Raw genomic sequence first — 23,588 nt, 5'->3', positions numbered from 1 at the left:
TGGCCCCAACACCAAACTGTGTCTGCCAGGAAATCCAATATAGCTTGCAATCCAAATAACCATTCCTACAGTAAAGCATGGAGGTGGTAATATCCTATTATGGGGGCACTTCTCTTGCAGCAGGGACTGGAGCACTTGTCAGGATAGAAGGAAAAAATGGATGGAGCGAAATACCTTCAAATTCTTAAAGGGAAATCTTTGCCCTCTGCCAGAAAGTTGTCAATGGGAAGGTTTACCTTCCAACATGACAATGACCCAAATTACACAGCAAAAAATGACCACACAGTGGTTGAAGAAAAAAGGTGAATGGCCTTGTCAGAGTTCAGACTTAAACCACATTGGAAACCTGTAGAATGACTTGACTGTAGTCCACAAATGGTCACCTGTTAAATTTTACTGAACTTGAGCAGTTCTGCAAAGAATAGTGGGGCAAATATTGCAAAGTCTGGAGACGTATCCCAACAGACTAAAGGCTGCAATTAACCACTTACCGACTGTGCCATAGTCAAATGACGGCTACAGTGTGGCTCTAACTCCGGAAGGATGTACATTGACGTCCTCCCAGAATCGCACCCCCTGGGACGTGCACACGGGAGTATCCGTGACAGCGCATCACGGTAATTGGCCGCTGACAGCAGCCGTTCACCATGTGATTGCTCCATCCAAATGACTTGGGTTATTTTTACCAAAGATATATATAACGGTATAAATTATGGCCAAAATGTATCAAGAAAAATTACTAATTTGCTAAATTTTATAACGAACAAAGAAATCCATTTTTTAACATTTTCCATTTTTTATTTTTTCTAGCGCAAAAAATAAACCATGCAGTGATTAAATACCATGAAAAGAAAGCTTTATTTGTGTGAGGGGGGAAAAAGGGACAAATTTCATGAGTACAGTGTTGCATGACTGAGTGTCATTCAAAATATGAGAGCACCGAAAATTGGTCTGGTTAGGAAGGGGGTTTAATTTTAAGTGCCCAGTGGTTTAGGCAAAAGGTGGTTCAACAAAATACTGACACAAGGGGGTGATCCGATTTCCAACTGGGTTAATTCTGTTTTTGAATAGTTTTTATTTATTCTGACAGGTTGATGTTATCTTTCACTTGGATGCTATAAGTTGCACTGAGTAAATACAGCTGGATAAAACACAAACTGTGTCTTCATCTCGGGCTGTAAAGCCACAAAATGTGATTTAAAAGCTGAATAAGCACCTTGAAAGTGTGAAACGCAGATGGGTGTCCACTGTAGGCAAAGCCACTGTCTAATAAAAGACAACATTTTTACTTGAAAGTAAACACCCCCATTAACCATTCAGTTCTGGAGGAAAAGGTGAACCCATAAGCTAGTTGGAGTCAGTGGTTTGAACACCCTGGAGTCCTGGAGGTGTGATTTAGAGTTTCTTTGATAAGACATTCAAACATTTTAAGATTGCTGTTTATAGGAATAATCTGCTAATGTGAACCAATAAGGAGCTCTCTGAAGACATGCGATCAAAAGCAGTTGAAGAAATTTTGACGTTTTCAGGCATTCATTCCTCAACAGACACGCTGTCTATAAATGGATACGGTTTAGTACTGTGGCTACTCTTCCTAGAAGTGGGGTGCCCAGCCAAGATGACTCCAAGACACAAGTCTTTGAACAAGCAGAGTGTGTCCATGGCAGAACACCAGAGGAAGCTGCTGCTCCTCAAAAAAAAAATTCTGCTCACCTGAAGTTATGAAAGAGCACCTTGGCGAACTGCAATGCTTCTAGGAAATGTTTTGTGGACTGATGAAACAAAACTTGAATTGTTCAGCACTTGGTATGGCACAGCTTACTAACATCAAAACCTCATCCCAATGAATTATGGTGAAGGGAGCATCATGATTTGGACTTGCTTTGCTGCTTCAGACTCGATCACTTGCCATCTTTTAAGGGATGAATTGCCAAGACATCCTACAGGATGTCATCAGGGGTGGCTGTCCGCCAGTTGGCTTAGTAGAAGTTGGGTGATGCATCATGACAATTTCCCTAAGCATCAAAGTAAATCCACCACATTCTATGTTCAGAAAACGGGTGCCTGAGAGAGACCTTGACCCTGTAGAAATGCTATGAAATGACCACAAGAGCCATTCATGCCAGACATTCTATAAATGTGTCTGAACTTTAGCTGTTTTGTAAAGAGGCTTAGCCAAACTTTCCCCCTGAACGGTGTGTAGGTCGGATCCATTTTCTACCGAATGTGTTTGCTTGAAGTCATTGCTGCCGAAGGAGGTTTAACCAAAGGTTCACTTTTTCTATTTAATTTTTTTTTCTTAAGGTTGCATGACACAAATTGCTTCAAGAGACATTTTTATGTGCTTCCCATTAATTTCAATGGAGAGGGGTGCTTTTTGTAAGCGCTTCAAAGATGCTGCTTGCAGGAGTTTTTCACTTCCCTGCCAGCGCACCGCCCAGTGTGAAAGCATTCATTCATTTTAATGGAAATAGGATTTCGGGGTGCCATGCGCTGAAGACTGTCGGTGTAAGCTGTCTTGCTCATACAAGAATGCAGTTGCACACTGTCAAGAAGAAACAAACTTCCAGAGTGCTGGACAATAGGCGGAACATGTAAAGTTCACACTTGCTTAAAATACTGATGCTTTTCAAACGCTCTTATAGTGTTGATGTGCATTAATGGGTGCGGTTGATAAGCGTTGGAGCTTTAAAAAACGCTCCCCCCAAAACGCCCTTTGCATGATTGACAAGCATTTTTGGCTTGTTAAAACCACAGCATGAGCCTACAATAGCCGGTTGAGGAGCGGACCGACTTTCCGTCCTTAACCAATGAGTCGTTGGCTGTTACCGGGCGTCCCCACTGATGGATAAATGTAAAAAGAAAATTGGCTGGGACCTGTGATGTGTCCTAGAAAACTGCAAGGAGGGGGGAGAGGAGAGCCTCTGTAAAGATCTCCTAAGCGGGAGTGGGTACCTGTCAAAACTTTTGGGTGGTCCGCTTTAAAGCATGTTGTGCTTGTCTATTGTGATTTTGGATGAGGATCAGGTCATATTTTTTTATGGTGAATTACTGCAGAAAACCAGCTACACGTACCAATTCTTATTTAGGATTTATTTAATGCCAGCAGTTTGCGCAGCGCTTTACAAAATTAAGACGGACATTGGTTAAAATACAATTTGGTACAAGGAGAATCGGAGGGCCCTGCTCATTAGCGCTTACAATCGAATCCTTTCATGACACTGTACATACAGTTGGACTGCTGTAACTATGCAAACATTTGCATACCTAGAATTCAGCTTAAAGATCTTTGAAGCAGTGATGTAAATTGCCATCAAACAGATTAATTTTCACTGTGTGCTGCGGTTCTCCTAGTGAAATGTGGTGTTCACCTGGAAAGACATTGACACGGGGGCTTGGCTTCTTGGCAGTGAAGTCGAACTGCCTGCAGATGAATTACAGAAGTGCTTCCCAGTTAGAAATAATTGTGTCTACATGAACAGTTCTATTTCTAATTGCAGTATTCTGCATCGTGCCGAAGAATGTCTTATTTATAGTAAATTTGTTTTCTGTAATGCAGGAGCATGAAAATATCTTTTTTTTTTTTTTTTTTCTATTGAGCTTTAAAATCGACCAGTGTGTCCCAATCTGATTGTAGAATCTCTCTGTACAGTCTTTAACAACTTCAGCACTGGAAGGATTGCGTGCAACGTACCCAAACAAAATTGATGTCCCCCCACAAATGGTGCTTTCTTTTGGTGGTACTTGATCACCTCCTGCGGTTTTTGTGTGCTATAAACAGAAAAATACTTCTTTTTTTTTTTTTTTTTTTTTTTTTTACACACCAGTTTAGGCCAATATTTATTCTGCTGCATATTGTTGGTAAAAAATAATCGGTATGTGTGTGTTTTTGCACAAATGCTATAGCGTCTACAAAATAGGGGGAAGATTTAGGGCCTTTATTTTTACTAGTAATGGTGGGGGTCAGAAATGGAGGTGGGAGCGAGTAATTGTCAAAATCGGGTACCTGCTTAAAGTGTTTGAATGGATTGTATTACAGGGTGATTTTACCATTTAAAATTGAAATAAAAGGCAAAACGTTTTTGTGTACAGTGGAACCTCTAATTGCAAGTAACATGATTAATGAGCGTTTCGCATGGACGAGCAATTTTTAAAGAGAAAAAAAATATTCTCGGTTTTGCGAGTGTCTTGTAAAGCGAACAGGATTCAAGCTTCTGCAGTGTGTAGTACCACATTTAACCAGAGGTGGGGGGGGGTGCTGCAGCCGTTCGGAAATACTCAATTCCCAAGCGTTTGTGAATCTCTCCAGGCCCCCTTCCACCTCTGGCCATATGCGGTATTGCATGCCATAGATGTGGAACAAATTATTTTAGTTTCCATTGACTTCTATGGGGAAACTCGCTTTGATATGTGAGTGCTTTGGATTCCAAGCATTTTACTGGAACGGATTATGCACTTAATCCAAGGTTCCACTGTAGATGTGAGAAACAAAAATGCCTTTTTACCCTTTCGTCTTCCAGGACAGCCATGAGATATAGCTCCTCCCTCCGGGACAGGAAACACATTAACCCCAATTATAAAAGGCGGTCCTCCAGGCCTCTTCCTCAGTTTTTTGTGTTTCCTGCTGGATGGGAAGGAGCACATTAGGAACGTTTTTTTGTATAAAGGGCTGAACCTACCTTTTTTTCTTCCCAACAGCACACCTCTGGCCCTAGGGGTAGAGAGTGTAGCTGTACTCACCTCCGCCAGGACTCGGCGAGAGTTGGACCCCGGGTGACGGAGGAGCTCGGTCCCCCAAGCTGCAGCATCCCCTGGCAGCGGTAAGGCGAGAGACGCCAGCAGACCGCGTGCGGTGGAAGGATCTTCCGGATTCGCCAGCGGGAGGCGGGGCTCCTGCGTTCCAAAGAGGGGAAGTGTCGTATTCCCCGGCGGAAGCGCGTCATCAGGGGGCGCCCGGAAACGTCGTTCCGGTTTCAAAAAAGGGCGCGGAGGTGCGGTGAGGGAACCCGGCGCTGGTGTGTGTGTTCGGAGCGCTGAACGAGGACACCAAGAACCATGGAGGCAGCAGTGGCTCATTTGGATCCAGGTTCAACAGGCTCCGGTGCCTCTCAGGTAAGCTTGGTGACAGCACATGGCTTACGCTGGGGGGCGGGGGTCTTACTAGACCCAAATACCCCCCCTTGGTGGTGAACCTAATGGTGGAGGGTTGGCACTTTTCTAGGAACCTTCACAGTGGTGAATAGGGTTTTGGCCAGGTTATAATGAGGTCTATTTTTGTCTGCTTTCTTTAAACAGGTTAAGGTCCATGACAAATCTCAGAACCAGCCTCCTAGAAAGAAATGTGCCGTGTGTGGGACTAAGCTAAGTTCTAATTGGGAAAAGCCGTTATGTCCCGAGTGTGTCAATAGTTTGGTTAAAGATAATGCAGTAACCACTTGTCACCAGATTTTGTCATCTGTGAAGGATGAGATTTCATCTACCTTTCAGTCCTTTAAAGGTCTGATTGACAAGATGCAGGGTCCTCCCTCGTCCCTACCTAGAACCTCTAGTGCTTCTTCTGTTCCTCAGGTTCAGGAGGAAGAAGAATGTAGGGAGAGGACTCCTAGATCAGTTGCTTCCTCCCAGGCAGGTTCAGCATCTGATTCAGAAGGGGAAGAGGATTCCTCCAGGGTGTCTAGATACAAGTTATCATTGGACGATGTTGGGGATCTTCTAAATGCTATTTATGAGACGTTAGAGATCCCAGAAGAACAGGTTCAGCTCTCAAAGCATGACCTTATGTATCAAGGAAATGCTAATAGAACCAGGGTTTTTCCGGTTCATAAATCTTTAATTGATACGATTCTGCGTGAATGGGAACAACCTGAGAAAAGACCTTTCTTTTCTGGTAGCCTTAAAAGGAGATTCCCGTTTGAAGCGGATGTATCACATCCCTGGAACAAAGTTCCTAAGCTGGATGCCCCTTTAGCCAAAGTATCAAGAAAGACTGATCTGGCCTTTGACGATCTGGGTTCCCTTAGGGATCCAATGGACAAGAGGGGAGATTTGTTGTTAAAGAGAGCGTGGGATGCCTCCTCTATAGGTTTAAAGCCAGCCCTCGCGGCTACTTGTGTAGCTAGAAATTTGGAGTGTTGGCTCGCTCAGCTACAAGCACACATTTTAGCTGGTACCTCCAGACAGGAGCTTCTAAAATCCTTTCCGCTCTTAATTAAAGCAGTAGGATTCCTAGCAGATGCCTCAGAGGAATCAGTGAGGTTAGCGGCCAGGTCAGCAGCTCTGGTTAATGCAGCCAGAAGATCTGTATGGCTAAAGACTTGGGCTGGCGATGCCGCCTCAAAATTAAAATTATGCGGATTACCGTTTTCAGGAGACCACTTGTTCGGGGCCGGCCTCCAGGAGGCATTGGAGCGAACTCAAGACAGAAAAAAGGCCTTTCCTGAAAAGAAGAAGAAGACAGAAGGAAAGGGTTTTTTTTTCGAGGCTTCAAGGGATCAGGCTTTTGGCAGAACCAAAAGAAAGAGGGTCAGCCCAAAAAGCATTGGACAGGTCAGAAGGGTCGTGGAAGAGGAGGAATCTTATTCAATCCTCCTCAATCCACCCCAAAGGCCCAGTGACGCCTGGGTCCCGGTGGGGGGAAGGTTGGGGCAGTTCCTCCCACAATGGACCAAGGCAACCTCAAGCCCGTTCATATTAGATCTGATAAAGTTCGGGTACAAACTGGAGTTAACGTCACTGCCTCACCTAAACTTTATGGTTACTCAGCCGCCCAGGGACAGGGCAAAGGCAGAAGCCTTGTTCCTGTCTCTGGGAGAGTTAGTGGATCAAAGAGTCCTAATTCAGGTCCCCCAGGAGGAGCAGGGACAAGGGGTATACTCCCATGTCTTTATAGTAAAAAAACCATCGGGAAAATTCAGGATGATCCTGAACCTCCGACCTCTGAACAAATTTGTGAAGTACAAAAGGTTCAGGATGGAGTCGATCTTTACGGTAACAAGATGTCTGTTCCCAGGGTGTTACATGGCAACCCTGGATCTCAGGGACGCTTACCTGCATATTCCCATACACCCAGATTACCAAAGATTTCTCAGGGTGGCTGTAAGGGTGGATGCAAGGATTCAACATTTCCAGTTCCAAGCTCTCCCCTTTGGGCTATCCTCATCTCCGAGAATCTTTACGAAGGTTCTAGCAGAGGCCCTTGCCCCTCTAAGAGACAAAGCGATCACTGTGATCCCATATCTGGACGATCTGCTGTTCGTTGCAGGATCAGTTCAACAGCTAGAGAAAGATCTGCAGATAGCACAGGATTTTCTCTCCTCACTCGGATGGATTATCAACCGAGACAAGTCACAGTTGATCCCATCCCAGGAGGTCGTGTACCTAGGGTACAGGATCTCTTCGGTAGAGAAAAAGATTTATCTCCCCGAAGAGAAGATTGCCAAAGTGAATCAAGCAGTAGCCCTGTTACAGTCCAATCAGCCGACTTCGGTCAGGGAAGTGATGAGGGTGCTGGGATTCATGACATCATGTTTTCCAGCAGTTCCTTGGGCAAGGTTTCACCAACGTCCTTTACAGGAACTTATGCTTCGTCTCTGGAGTGGTCAAAGCCAGGACCTAGAAGTACCGATCCTAATCTCAGACAGAGTAAAAAAGACACTGTGGTGGTGGCGAACACACCACAATCTGAGCAAAGGTCTAGATTGGACCTTCCCTGTGGAAAGAATAGTAACTACAGACGCCAGTGCCTGGGGGTGGGGAGCCCACTTGGAAGAGGAAGTAGCTCAGGGAGCTTGGTCTCCCTCAGAAGCAGGCCGCTCTTCAAACCAAAGGGAGCTCTTGGCGATCCTAAGGACGATCGAGTCATTTCAGAGAAGCATAGTAGGAAGGCACCTGCAAGTTCGCACAGACAACGCAGCGGCTGTCGCGTACTTGAACAAGCAGGGAGGGACAAGAAGTCCTGCTCTTCAGGAGATATCCAGCAGGATCCTCTCCTGGGCAGAAGCCAACTTGTCTTCGCTAACAGCTGTCCACCTAAAGGGCACTCAGAATTTTCTGGCAGATTACTTAAGTCGCCAGCCATTAAGGCAGGACGAGTGGTCCCTGAACGAGGAGGTGTTCTCTCAGATAATACAGAGATGGGGTCTTCCAGAGGTAGATCTGTTTGCTTCCGAACAGAACAAGAAAGTAACACAGTTCTTTTCAATTCACCCAAGAGACCAGGCCTTAAGGATAGATGCCTTTTCCGGTCCTTGGAGGTTCAACATCTGCTACGCTTTCCCTCCAGTGAGGATGATTGCAGCAGTACTTCAAAAATTCCGGACGGAAGAAACAGATCTAATTTTAATCACGCCTTTTTGGCCAAAGAGACCCTGGTTTGCAATTTTGAAGAAACTGAGTGTTCTCCCCCCATTTCACCTTCCAGTCCGGAAGGATTTGATTTCACAGGGTCCAATTCTGCACCCACAGGTAGACAGACTAAACCTAACTGCGTGGTTTCTGAGGAACAGTTATTAAGAGCGCAGGGTTTCTCTGAAAGGGTCATAAAGACCTTGTTGCAGTGCAGGAAACCAGTAACAAGGGCAATTTATGCAAAATACTGGAAGAGATTTTGCTCGTGGTTAAAAGAACAGGGTTTGGACCAACCTGGGATTCCAGCTATCTTAGACTTCTTGCAAGCTGGCGTGGAATTAGGGCTCTCCCCTAGCACCTTAAAAGTACAGGTGGCAGCTCTTAGTATCTTTCTACAGGATTCCCTACAGCAGAACCCATTTATTAAAAGTTTTTTCAAAGCATTGTCAAGATCAAAACCAGCAAGAGTAACAGCCTGTCCTTCTTGGGATCTTTCTTTGGTGCTTAAGGCACTGTCAGAGAGTCCATTCGAACCTCTGGAGGAATCCGTCCTTAAATGGGTTACACTTAAGACAGTACTTTTGGTAGCAGTCACTTCAGCCAGACGGGTGAGTGAGCTTCAGGCTCTTTCCATTAAGGAACCATTTTTGTTGATTTTTGAGGATAGAATTATTTTGAAAACAGATCCCAGTTTTCTCCCAAAGGTAGTATCCAAATTTCACAGGACACAGGACATTGTCCTACCTTCTTTTTGTTCCACCTCAAGCTCTGAGGTAGCATCCCCAAATTCACTAGATGTCAGGAGATGCCTCTTAATTTATTTAGAAGCTTCCAAGATTTTTAGGAAATCTGATTCTCTTTTTGTGAATTTTTCGGGAAGTAAAAAAGGACAAAAAGCGTCTAAATCTTCCATTGCTAGATGGATCAGGATGGCAATAGGAAAGGCTTATGAGTTACAGGGCAAACAGGCCCCGTTTGTTAAGGCACACTCAACTAGAGCTGTTTCGAGTTCATGGGCAGAGAGGGCCGGAGCTTCTCCAGAAGAGATTTGCAAGGCGGCAACGTGGTCAAGTTATACTACTTTCGCCAAGCACTATCGCCTGGATTTGATGTCTGAGAAGGATCAGGCATTTGGCAGAAGGGTCCTCCAAGCAGTAGCCCCACCCTGATAAGTAAGTTTCTTGCCAATCATCTCATGGCTGTCCTGGAAGACGAAAGGGTAAAACCGGAGTTAGGCTTACCGGTAACTCTTTTTCCAGGAGTCTTCCAGGACAGCCTGGCTTCCCACCCGGTGTTTATATTATTAACTGGAAGTGGATGTATGTACTGACGGTGTGTTAGTAATTTTATGTCTTTCAGAGCCTTCAGGAATTCTTGGTAATACTGAGGAAGAGGCCTGGAGGACCGCCTTTTATAATTGGGGTTAATGTGTTTCCTGTCCCGGAGGGAGGAGCTATATCTCATGGCTGTCCTGGAAGACTCCTGGAAAAAGAGTTACCGGTAAGCCTAACTCCGGTTTTTGAGTGGAACAAGAATGCATGTAAATGATGCATGTTGGTCACCCCAATTTTTTTTCTTTTTATTTATGCTTCCTAAAAGCACTTCCATTTTTATTATGGCTGTTACTTTGTGCTATGTATGTGGAGCCACCACTGTATGCTTATTTCTCCCCACATTGTCAGCTTAGGTTCTTTTCAGTGCCTATAGTGTTTCTAAGCAGTGGTTTCTTTAGGTAAAATGTATGTATTTAAAGGGGAGTTCCAGGCTTTTTGTATGTTAAGTCAGTAGCTACAAAAAGTGTAGCTGCTGGCTTTTAATAAACACCTGCTCCACAGTCCAGCGACGCGCCGGAGCTCCGCTCCTCTCCGCGTCTTCATTCTTAGTGTGGGCACCCCGGCCGTGACAGCTTTTGGCTTCACGGCTGGGTACTCGCTGGGCTGCGCACTGTGATTGGTCAGACGATCGCCTGAAACCTGTCATGTGTCCCAGGCGATCGCCTACAGGGAGGCGCCGCTGTAGGCGATATGACGTATCGCCCAAGCGGTCCCTAGGAGGAAGTGGGACAGGAAGTCTCACTCCTACTGAAGCCCAACGCCACCCACCCTACCCCACAAGAAGTGGTTTAAGCAGAAGTTCCACTTTTGGGTGAGACTCCGCTTTAAAGGAAACTGTCACAAGATGTATGAAGGTTACTTTTTTGCTAACCACATAAAAATGCTACTTGCCTATCATACTGATACTTTGGCACAAGTGTCTGAAGCACTGACTTTTTACTGGCATGCTGATCAGGCATTTTAATTTTCTTCATCTGCTTATCTATTCCAGGTCAGTAACTCACTTGATAGTTATTTGACCGTCAGACATCTACTACTTGTAGGTGGTCAGCAGTGGCGACTTGCACATTTCTTTGCGGTTTCCCTCAGTTACATCATTTACACCCCAGTTTAGTGTAATGCGGTCAGATGTTCAGAATGGGCAATGGTGTCATCCACAATGCAAGTCCATCTAAATAATTTCCAAATACTTGAGTGAGCGGTGAAATGATGCATATTTTGTTTAGTTACTCCTATCTATTTCAGTTCTCTGCTTTAAAATTTGGATGTGTGTGTTATTTATTTATATATATATATATATATATATATATATATATATATATATATATATATATATATATATATATATATATATATATATATATATATATATATATATATATATAATTAGTATGAGGGGGAAAAAAAGGGGTATGTATTGCATTCTCCTCCAAGTGTAAAAAAAAAACTTTGTAATAGTGTGACCCCCCCCCCCCCCCCCCCCCCCCCCCCCCCCCCCCCCTTAAATACTTGCCTGAACCCAATCTCAGTCCAGCGCTGTGCACCTGCTTTGGCAGTTTTGTCTGTTTGCGTGGAACAGTGCAAATTGTCCCCAACAGTTCTTTAATCGAATCATTTTAACGCTTGTGGGGGGGTTGGCTTAAATGGGGATCCTCTTCCCTGGGGGAAAAGGTAGTCCAGACAGCAGGTCTAAAAGGAGTTAAAGGGTCACTAAAGGAATTTTTTTTAAGCTAAATAGCTTACTTTACCTTACTGCAGTCCTGGTTTCATGTCCTCATTGTTCGTTTTTGCTCTGATGTTGCTGTAATCCTTCTCTGTTCTGAACACTTCCTGGTTGTCTGTTTCCTGATCACCACAGTACTGGGAGATTTCTCACTGTGGTGACTAATCAAGGAGGTGTGATTACTGAGTGTCTAAAACTCCTCAGCACCAATCCAGTTTCGTTTTGCAAAACCTTCACTGCGCTCTATTGGCTCTCTGGCTCTGTACATCAGAGAACCAGGAAACAGCAAAAACGAAACTAAACTGTAGGTACATTATATGATTGTTTTTTATCTATTTTAATCATTTTTAAAGGGAATCTGTTAACTATTATGTCTCTATACCCCTGTAAACAGTCATTTCAGCAAAAAAAAAAAAAAAAATTCCTTTGGTCCTTTAAGTCTCGTGATTTTTCACCTTAATGCATTAAGGTGAAAAGCCTGTGCTGCAGCTGCCCACCAGAGCCCCCCCCCCCCCCTTTTTTCTTTTCTTATCAGAACCCAACCGATCCGGCGGCACAAGCGAGCCCAGCAGCTCCAGCCACTGTCTCGGGTCCTCATTGAATAGATTGACAACAGGAGCCATTGGCTCCCGCTGCTGTCAATCAAATCCATTGACACTGGGGCAGGGCCAAGTCCTGTCTGTCAATGGACGCAGCAGCAGGACTCGGGAGCGCGCCTGCACCGGTGCCCCATGGGATGTGGAGGAGGAGCTGCCGCAGGGGAACCAGAAAAGGGGGATCTGGGGCCGCTCTGTGCAAAACCCTTGTACAGAGCAGGTTCTTAATAGCAGGTTTGTTCTAAACTTTTACAATCATTTTAACATCTGACTTGTAACAAGCTTTATTTTAAACGGTTGCGTGAAAGAATCAAAGCAACGAACATTTCAGGTTTCCTAACACACAGGTGCAGGGCTTCTCCCCATCACCTACAAAACCAAGATAATGCAAACTTTTTTTTCTCTCACAAAGCAAACTTCACATCAGTAAGTCTCTTAGGTTTGGCTTCCTGAGTCCCAAGTCCTGCTTTATTTATACCATCTGCTGGTGGTCACTAGTGGGCCACTAAATCTGGTCCGAAACCAACCTTGCCATGGTGGCCCAGAATAACTGGACCGGATTCCACCTTGGTTCCCTGTATATGAATGCATGAAAGGTGATACAAAATGTCCATCAATCACCTCACCTTTCATGTCGTCACATGCGAAGGACCATTCTAGTGTAATTGTACTCTCATCGTAAGCCCTGATGATGTGTGTAGCATCAAACCATGGTGAAGAATTTATAGCATGCTTCTTATTGGCTGCTATGTGTGGGTAAAATGTGCATAATGTTTTTCAGAAATGGTTGAGTCTATGAAGAAAGTGGCCGGCATGGATGTGGAATTGACAGTAGAAGAAAGGAATTTGCTCTCCGTTGCATATAAAAATGTGATTGGAGCTCGAAGAGCGTCCTGGAGAATAATCAGCAGCATTGAACAGAAAGAGGAGAACAAAGGAGGAGAAGATAAACTCAAAATGATCAAGGAATATCGGACAATGGTGAGGCTTCATTATATATACACACAGGCATGAGAGATCCCAGGTAGAATTTTTACATTGCTAGAAGCCCCCAGAATGTACACAAACTTACAGTGAACTGATGACTTTCACATAGAAGCGATTCAGATGGCTATAAAACCATTTAATTGCTTCAATTTACCCCCCCCCCCCCATTGGGGCATGCAAATGCATTCTCTGCTTTCTGTTTCATTCCTTATGGACAATTAGTCCAGACTACAAGTTTTGTTACCCAAAAGCTCCAATGAAATGAGTAGGGGGTGTGGAATGCATGCCTGGACCCATCTGGCTTTTCCTTTGACCGTACTTGGTTTTCAGGTTGGGCCAGTAACAGCCAGGCAACTGGGATTTTCAGAGTGAGGTCAGCAATGGCAAACCTTGTTGGTTCTCACAGTACAGCTTTGCGTTAATACTGCTGTAAGCTACTGTTTGGGTTTATGTAAAACATAGTGAATGACTGTGCATGGAAAGAATGGGGTTCAGAAGAGGGAAAAGTCTTGAGGAAATGAATCACAGATGTGTCTGCTCACTATACCGTGCGCACAAAATGCAGCATTTATAGTAAACTGGCTGGACTGTGTTGTGTAGCCCAATATTAATCACCTGTTCTTTTCTATAGAATGGAAGCCACTGTACAAAATGATAGGTGTTGTCTTTTTGCTTTTTAGGTTGAGACTGAATTGAAATCTATCTGTAATGACATTCTGGATGTACTGGACAAGCACCTCATTCCAGCTGCAAACAGTGGGGAGTCTAAAGTTTTTTACTATAAAATGTAAGTAATTTATTTTTTTCCTTCAACTTTGTGACATGTACATTTTTTCAGCGCGCACATTCCTTTCCAGAAAACTGATACAATTAGCCGCCACATAGCGGCCACGCTGTGCAGACTTGCACACACATCCACATATATATTTGCACACACAATTCTGGGCTTTAAATGCATGCTGGCGACATGCTCCCACTGTGATTTTTACACACCGGGGTCTGCAGGCAAACAAGGCAGGCTGTCAGTCTGTGAGTACAGAAGACATGGATTCTGTGTAGCAGTAACTCCAATCCATGTCTTTCAGTAGTAAAAGCCCCAACTACACTTATAACATTCATTAGCTAGGCACACAATTTAACCCTTTTCTCCTGAGATTAGCCACTTTCCCTGCCAGTGGTGATGTTAATACAGTGACCGTACATATTTTTAGCACTGATTACTGTATTGGTGTGTCGGATTTTGCCCCCCGCAGGCCCGCTAGAAGTCACTGTTTGCCACCATTGCTAGTAATAAACGAAATTTTAAATCCCATAGTTTGTAGACACTGTTTTTTGTGCAAACCAATCAATATATTCTTATTGGGATTTTTTTTCTTTTTTTGCCAAAATATGTAGTGGACTTCATATTGGCCTAAATTAAGAATCCCCCCCCCCCCCTCACACACAGTTGGGTGTGTCTACAGCATATTCAAAATGACCTATTGCACAATATCCCACTGTGAATAGGACCTAAAAGTTGTGGCACATTTTGCATTTAGCACTGCATTGTGGGAGGCAATAGGAAGTGTATACGTGTGCTTGTTAGATGGATGTATTGGGATTTTTATGTGGCAAGTAAGAACGGTGAAAATAATTTTAGAGGTAATATGATCTGAAGCCCTGGCAACAGTGCACTGGGGTGCTGTTGACATTCTGGGGTTGATTTACTAAAACTGGAGAGTGAAAAGGCTGGTGCAGCTCTGCATGGTAGCCAATCGGATTCTAACTTCAGCTTGTTCAATTAAAGTGGTTAAGGCAGAAGGTGTGTTTTAATTTTTTATCTTGATTAAGGTAACACACTGGTGTGCAGCAGCCCCCTAATACTTGTCTGAGCCCATATTGATCCAGCAACTTGTTGTATGAGCAACTCGGCTGTCTGGTACTCTCGCTCCTGATTTAGCTGAGACATAACAGGCGCCATTTGCTCCCACTGCTGTCAGTCAGTGAGCCAATGAGGAAATGGGTGTGGCCGAGTCGCGGCTCTGTGTCTGAATGCACACATGGAGCTTTGGCTCGGGTGCCCCCAAAGCAAGCTGCTTGCTGTGGGGGCGTTCAACAGGAGGGAATGGGCCAGAATTGCCAAAGAGGAAGATCGGAACTGTTCTGTGCAAACCTGCACAGAGGAGGGGAGTATAACATGTTTGCTTTCATACAAAAAGACTTTAGTATCACTTTAAGCGTTGACAAAAAAATTCAAATCTGAAAGCTGATTTGTTTCTATGCAGAGTTGCACCATATTTTGCACTCTCCCAAGTTTAATAAATCTACCCCAGTGTGATGCAATGCTTCCACAAGTTATGAACTGGGATGCCATCTTCAGGTAATGTGACCAGAATTGCAGAGTGATGGAACCTGCTTGGCTTATTGAAGCATATCTGACACCACATGTAGTGCTCATAAGTTTACATACCTTGGCAGAATTTGATTTCTTGGCCATTTTTTTTAAGAGAATATGAATAACACAAACCTTTCTTTCATTTATGGTAAGTGTTTGGTTGAAGCCATTTATTATCGATCAACTGTTTACTCTTTTAAATCATAATAACAAACTATCCAAATGACCCTGGTCAAAAGTTTACATACCCCTGTTCTTAATACCGTGTATTGTCCCCTTTAACATTAATGACCGCTTGATGTCTTTTGTGGTATTTGTGGATGAGGCTCTTTATCTTGGATGGTAAAGCTGCCCATTCCTCTTGGCAAAAAGCCTCCAGTTCCTGTAAATTATTGGGCTGTCTTGCATGAACTGCATGTTTGAGATCTCCCCAGAGTGACTCCATGATACTAAGGTCAGGATACTGAGATGGCCACTCCAGAGCCTTCACTTTATTCTGCTGTAGCCAATGACAAGTTGACTTGGCCTTGTGTTTTGGATCATTGTCATGTTGGAATGTCCAAGTACGTCCCATGCGCAACTTCCTGGCTGATGAATGCAAATGTTCCTCCAGTATTTTTTGATAACATTTATGCATTCATCTTGCCATAAATTTTGACCACATTTCCTGTTCCTTTGTAGCTCTCACATCCCCAAAACATCAGCGACCCACCTCCATGTTTCTGGTGTACCTTTCATCATAGGCCATGGTTACTCCTCTCTAAATGTAGGGTTTATGGTTGTGGCCAAAAAGCAAAATTTTGGTCTCATCACTCCAAATGACTGTCAGAAGGTTTGAGGCTTTTGCTGTCTTGGTGTATTGTAAGCGGGATACTTTGTGGTATTTTCATAGTAATGGCTTTCTTCTGGCGACTTGATCATGCATCCCATCTTTCTTCAAGTGCCTCCTTATCTTGAAACGGCCACACAACATGTTTTCAGAGAGTCCTTTATTTCACCTGAAGTTACTTGTGGGTTTTTCTTTTGCATTCTGAACAATTTTCCTGGTAGTTGTGGCTGAAATTTTCACAGGTGGGGATGGTTACCTTTTTAATAGCCATTCAAACCCCTTTGTGTCAACTTGTGTGCATGTTGGGCCAAAACCGACAGGTTATGTAAACTTATGAGCCCAACTGTAGCAATGTATTGTATTTGACACAGTAATATGTGTGCTATATTGGGAATCAAAATATTTTGCATGTTTTAGGGCGCAATGCACAATTTTTAAATTTTCTATTTTTTTTTTTTTTTTTTTTTTTTTCATATTTTGTGTGATGGGGTTTTTCTCTAATTTGGGCTGCAGGGGGGAAAACGGGAAATGCTCAATATCAAGTGAACTTTAAAACTCAATGTAAATGTTCTCATAATGTATCTCACAATTAAGAGGCTTTTTAGATGTAATTTGGATTGTAATAAGTTTCACATACCGTATCCTATATTCTTAGGAAAGGAGACTACCACCGATATCTGGCAGAGTTTGCCATTGGCAATGACCGGAAGGAGGCTGCAGAGAATAGCTTGGTAGCTTATAAGGCTGCAAGTGATATTGCAATGACAGAACTTCCTCCAACACATCCTATTCGTTTAGGCCTCGCACTCAATTTCTCCGTGTTCTACTATGAAATTCTTAATTCCCCTGACCGTGCATGCAGGTAAGTGACACTAACAAAGGAGACTTAATTTTATTTTTTTTATTGCTTCCTACTTCTTTATGCTGCGCATATGTGTTGGTGTAAGTTAATGAACAATAAAAAACACCAAAAGAAAACCAAGCCCATACACTAGTACAAATGTCTAGATAATTCAATAATATAAATGCATACAGTGGTCATGTGACAGCCCAATCCCATAAAAAATTAACCCCAGCTAGAAACAAAACTGTTTTTATTGGTGTCCTATATGAAGTGCTAGGTCATTTGACCAAAGTGTTGTATAGAGAAACATTAAGTGTATAATCAGCCTTTGGCTGCCATGGTGGCTCTCTATACCCAAGTACAAAATTAAATGTTGGGTGCCATTTCATTTTAACAAACCAGAACCCAAAGATCAAAGCCTTTTTAAACACAAAGGGGGCATGAGAGGTAATTGGTGAGTAGAAGTGGTTAAATAATTAAATATTAGATGAGGCTCATGCACAACAGTGTACTTTGCTGTGTTTAGATCCGTAACTTATATGGGTCTAAACGCAACAGTGTTATCTCATGAGCCCATGCACATTAGTCAGTTTTAGTCTGCAGTGTTTACTTGCGTAACCTAAAACTTGAAAATTCTGCATCCATTGTTTTGTGTTTGGCTGTAATTTTTATACTGCACACATGTAAACCTTGGTTCATGTTTTCTTGTGTACGGCGAATTGGACCCTGCTGCCACAGCTAAGGGCCTGCCCTGTAAACAATAGTATGTAATCAGTGGGTGCTGATTACACTGTTTACATGTTGGCCCTGAATGAATCGTTCATTACAGGAGATGCACAGTATGACCTCTGCCTTCATGGACTAGAGGCTGATGTCGTTCTGCTCATGTGCTGCTGTATAAATGACTCTTTCAGGGCCAAAGTTTTGATTGGTGGAGGTGGCAAAAGATTGGTTACACACTTTACATGTTGGCATGGAGCAGCGGCTTCCTAGTGAATGACTCAAATGAGTCATTCACTAGGTGGGAAATTGGTCATACAAGCTATCTGTATGCATCTCAGCTATTAACTCTGTATGTAAAGTCCAGATGCAGCACAGACATCTCTTTTACGCAGGATGATGCCGATGTTGATTTCTCCGTTCAGAACTGTCGGTGGGCTTATACATACAATATATATATATATATATATATATATATGTGTTTATATGAATCGTAAACAGAGCAGAGGACTTAAGGTAGCTAATAGATTTGTACACATTTAAACTACCCTCTTTGCCATTCCTACTTTATGTATAGTGGGCCTAAACTTTGAGTGTAGATTAATGCACTAGAATTGTGCTGACAAAATTCCTCACCACTTGATAACTCTGACATGGCACCCCATGGCTACTTAATTCATTTCAGAAGTGGTTGGAAGGACAAGTAAATTACATTAGGGGCCCATTCACTCCAACCTGCCTGCACACAGCAATGGGACCCAGTCACAGGAGGTTGCTTTGGTGGATGGTGCCACCAAAGCACAAGGCCAACCCAAGATGTCACCAGCACATCACGCTCACAGGACATTTTAATGCCATCAACAGAAAGTGGTGATTAGAGGCCACTAAGGTCTCTCGGCTACATAAAGACTTGCAGTGATGTTACTGCTGCCTGATGTATCTACTTTCAGTTTTGCCCTCTATCTGAACATGGTGTGCTTGGTCATCTCTTGGATTGGACTTGTGCGCTATATAACACGCATGTTTGCTAGTGTGTGGCTTTAATGATGCATTGTTGCAATACACACACAGTAAGCCTGCTCTCGGCACATAAGGACCACTAAGCTGCACATATGTGTTGGCTTGTCGTAAAGGAGTTGATGAGATCCACTGACTTGTATGTACATTCATCCTGAGATAGATACAGAAAATGGTGTAGTCATTTATCATGTTGAAAATTGTTATTCATGACATTGCAATAATACAAAGCGACAAGGACTTGTAAACTTCACTAACAATGGCCTGTTTTAATAAAGGTTGGCAAAAGCAGCATTCGATGATGCAATTGCAGAACTGGATACACTGAGCGAAGAAAGTTACAAGGACTCCACGCTTATCATGCAATTGTTACGTGATAATCTGACACTATGGACTTCAGATATGCAAGGAGATGGTAAGTGTCTTTGTACATCACAATGTTTTCATTCTGCATCTTATGTTGGAGAGGTTTGGGACGGCTAAATGTCCTTCAAAATGTCTCCCACCAAACAGAAGTGCTGACTTTTCTTGATGGATATGCTGTGACACTACCAGGCAGGAATATTCTGAAAATGATATTGAGCTTTAACACCAATACAAAAAACTTCAAGTGATTTTCTTTTTGTAGATGACAGTGGTTTTTACCCATAACTACAGACCTTCACTTTGACAAGCTAGCACCCTTCTCGCAGATGTACACTTATAAAATTATTTATTTTATGCTCATTCATACTGTCCATTAATCTCAAATCCTTCTGCTTTCCAGCTGTGATCTTTGTTACATGACTGTTTTCTAAATGCTGCCGTATAATGTTCTCTTTTCATTGAATGCCAAATCCACCCAATTTTCCCAGCCTTGAGTTCACTCATTTTCTTTTAAAGACTGAGGGTGATGTGGAGGTTTCTCTGCCTCCAACAAAGCTGGGCTCCTTAAAGGAAGAAACCTGCACAGAAAATGAGATGTCATTGCCTACCATCATCCAAGTATTCTAGTTGGCTGGTTTTAGTAGTTTGTATTGGAAAGCCAGTAAAGTCAGCTGATGATGCAAGGACAGTGTTTGCTCTTTTATAGAGAATTTGCTGGTTGACACCCTTTGACTTTTTTGTCACCAGGCTCTGAGTTTTCCTGGTGGCAATCGTGAAAAAGCAAAGTTCAATGTTGGCACTGATTAGTAATTGTAAGGCCAAAGCTTGGGTAGTCTCTACATGCATGGCTACACCGTAGGACAAAGAGAGACCATTGAACCATGCCTTTAAAATTTTATAGGGGAAAAATAACTAGAATGTCAAAAGCTGTAAAAAAAAAAACTTATCAAAAGCAACTTTCAACTCCATATACTTGGGAGCTTCTCATGGATATTCAACCTTCCATTGAGCTTTTTATGTAGTAGTGGTGACACTACTATTTCTGAGATCTCAAACGGCCTCAAGTGCAAAGCAGTAATGTTGCTGACACTAAAGACATGCGTTCAACGTTGAGGTCGGCATTTATCCATCACTGGGCTGCTATCTTTTGGTTTTCTTATGCTTTTAACATCACCACATGATCTTGTTCTTCCCTTTTTTATGTAGATTCCTAAAGGAAAATCCACGTGTCCCTTTCCTAAATATTCTTTGTAAGTTGCTGTAATGACTTCCTCAAAGCAGCCTTGGTTTTCTGTGTCCCCCCTAACCATTGCATCTGTCTTCTCTGTGTGATCCTTCCACTGACACCTTTCAGTTGTAGCACTAAATGGGGATGTTCCCATGTAGATGTTTGGGCATGGAATTGCCACAACTGACATCCTTAATTGTGCTTTTTACTTGTTGAACAGCTACAGACAGCAACGCATGCCTCAGTATAAAAGATCAATTTTATTTTATGACAACTAAAAATTTGATTCTTTTGTGACTTGGTCTTGTCTGGATACTTGTGGTTACCCCTTTTTCCCTTCTAATAAAACATTTGATTAACATTTACTAACGCTATAAATTCTGAATGCTTGGGAAAATGGCCGCTTGTGTCACAGGCTCTAGTGATGGATTTTGTGTGCAGTCCTCTGTGGTTGCCTTCTGGTTTCATATGTAGATTATTTTTAACACGTTTGATGGACGACTAGTGTGAAAGTTGCATGAAGAACAAAGATCGTGGAATTTTGGATTTTAAACTTTATTACTTCTAATTGTAAACTATTAAATTTTTGTGTGTGTATACACACACACACACACACACACACACACACACACACACACACACACACACGTAAGTGATGTTAAATGTATGTGTCGTACATTTTTAAGTTTTGGCTTGAGGTATGGTCCTATAGTGCAATCAATGTAAGCCAAACTACTTTACTTTCCTTGACTGAGCTAAATTCTTCATTGTGGCACACACAGGCAACAAAGGCAGTCCATGCAGAAAGCAGTGGGCAGGATTAGGTGTGGCCAGCTGCTGATTGACAAATTTCATACTTGTAAATCAGCAATGACGAATTATGATTGTCAGGCCTTCCAGCCCCCCACCTCCCCAACCTGGCCCAATATGAATGATCTAAAAGTGTAAAGCCACAGGCGTCTTCTCTGACATAAGCAATCGGATCATATTTAACTGCCCTGTACAGCAGGGATCTCATCAGAATTGGGGTTAGAGGTGTAGATATACGATTAAACCATATACCTAAATACAATGCTATGAATCCTAACACAGATTAGTGTGTTTGTATATCACTGCCATGTGGGAATTATGTTGATGCACATAGAATCCCAGACTATCTCCAGGTGGCTAAACTAATCCACCAATCTGTTTTTTTTTTTTTTTTTTTTTTTTTTGGTCTTTTCAGAGTCTTGCAGAAAATTTATTTTCTTTTAGGCGATTTGTGTGTGTGTGTGTGTGTGTGTATGTGTGTGTGTATGTGTGTGTGTATATGTATGTGTGTATATGTATGTGTGTATATGTATGTGTGTGTGTGTGTGTGTGTGTGTGTGTGTGTGTGTGTATATATGTATGTGTATATATGTATGTATATATATATATATATATATATATATATATATATATATATATATATATATAATTTGCATTCCTATTGTAGAAGATACTTGGAGACTTTAACGCCAAAGTTTAGATCAAAAAGAAAAATTCACACAAGGGATGTTCCTTTTAATGTGAAGTGCTTGTAACTGCTGTCGTGGAAGTCCAAAATCCCCCATCCCATACCCCACAGCCATAATCTTTTGGTACTGATGGTGGTTTTAAAGTCTGAGTAGAACAAGGTATACTAAATAGTGTAAATGTTTGTTTAAAATGATGCAGCTAAATACCTTATTTCAGATTGCTTCTGTGCTGTCACATGACCTCCCACCGCACTCCTCCCTTGTTCTAAGGGCTACAACAGGAGGGTCTGAGACCCCCCTCTGACAGAAGGGAGGTCACGTGACTATGTGCTTTCCACCTAGCCCCTCCCACCATAGCCCTTAAATCGGGTGAGGCGAGCAGGAGGTGCTCTACTTTGTGTAGTATACCTTGGTATAAAAAGGGGGCCCGCAGTAATCGATGGTACGCACTAACTTTACTGCCAGATACTAATATCGGCTGGAGGGGCAGCGAGTAGAGTGTTCATACACCAGAGCTGACAGGGAGGGGGAGAGACTGCAGGATGATGGAAGCATGTGAACTGACCACGGTATGGACTGGTCATTAACCACTTCAGCCCCGGAAGATTTGGCTGCTCAATGACCAGGCAATTCTTTTGCAGTACGGCACTGCGTCGCTTTAACTGACAATTGTGCGGTCGTGCGACACTGTACCCAAACAAAATTGACGTCCCTTTTTTTCCCCTCAAATAGAGCTTTCTTTTGGTGATATTTGATCACCTCTCGTTTATAGCGCAAATAATAGAAACCGCCGAGCAAAAGTTATAGCTTCTACAAAATAGGGGATAGAGATATGTATTTTTTTTTTTTTTTACTAGTACATAGCTGTTGATCAACAATGTGAAACCAAAGCTGGCCATACTGATAGCTTTTTAGCGATTTTTATCGGGACTGCGATAATGCGGTGGACAGATCGGATGCTTTTGACACATTTTTGGGACCAGTGACAATTATACAGCGATAAGTGCTGTAAAAATGCCCTGTTTACTGTATAAATTTCACGGGAAGGGGTAAACACTAGGGGGCAATCAAGGGGTTAACTGTATTCCCTAGGTGTGTTCTAACACTGGGAGGATGGGACTGACTAGGAGGAGAGAGATCTGTGTTCATACTTTGTATGAACACACGATCAGTCTCCTCTCCCATGAGAAACACACAGATCCCGGTTCTCGCTCGGTCATAAGCTATGGTGGGTGTCTGGCGGTCATCGTGCCCGCCAGGTACTCTCACCGGCGCCGCTCCGGCTGCGCACCCCTTAGTGGTCAAAGTGTGAAGCGCAGTAAGGCAACGTTGTTTCACCCAGGGGAGCCAACCTGCCACATTAAAACTGCGGTGGCTGTTCTGGGAAGGGGTTATAAGGGGGAAAATCTTTCTAAGGCGGAAGTGGTTAAAGAGCAACTGTCATCTCTGTCCTGCAGCGCCTCCTCTGACCCACTGTTGACTCACTGACAGTTCCATTCACTTTAAAGAGGAAGTAAACCCTCTTAAAATCCTGGGGAAAAAAAAAAAAACCTGCAAGAGAGGCTTAATGAGCTAGTATGCATAGCATAGTAGCTTATTATGTGGCACTTGCCTGAAATCGAAGCCCCTGGAGTGCTCCTCGTTCCCCTCTGCTGCCATGGCCCCACAGAGCTTCTTCCTGCTATCGGCGCTGTGATTGGCCGGAGCGGCGATGTCGTCACTTCC

At 43.0% G+C, this 23,588-nt stretch overlaps 1 protein-coding gene across 2 annotated transcripts in view; it reads left to right on the top strand.

Annotated features, from left to right (window-relative positions):
* Positions 1–23,588, top strand: part of YWHAE (tyrosine 3-monooxygenase/tryptophan 5-monooxygenase activation protein epsilon) — a 36,545-nt gene that overhangs the window by 11,315 nt on the left and 1,642 nt on the right. The window contains exons 2-6 of one of the 2 annotated variants that reach the window (XM_040338401.1): positions 12,781–12,980; positions 13,667–13,773; positions 16,845–17,051; positions 19,049–19,185; positions 20,343–20,386. In XM_040338401.1, coding sequence (XP_040194335.1) covers positions 12,781–12,980; positions 13,667–13,773; positions 16,845–17,051; positions 19,049–19,185; positions 20,343–20,350 — 659 coding nt within the window. In that variant the 3' untranslated portion in view covers positions 20,351–20,386. The remainder of the gene's footprint in view (positions 1–12,780; positions 12,981–13,666; positions 13,774–16,844; positions 17,052–19,048; positions 19,186–20,342; positions 20,387–23,588) is intronic. The other variant, XM_040338400.1, reaches the window with a different exon arrangement.

Source organism: Rana temporaria, chromosome 2, assembly GCF_905171775.1.
Source record: "Rana temporaria chromosome 2, aRanTem1.1, whole genome shotgun sequence".
Lineage (NCBI taxonomy): Eukaryota > Metazoa > Chordata > Amphibia > Anura > Ranidae > Rana > Rana temporaria.
The sequence above is the reverse complement of the archived record's forward strand: the minus strand, read 5'-3'. Positions and strand labels throughout refer to the sequence as shown.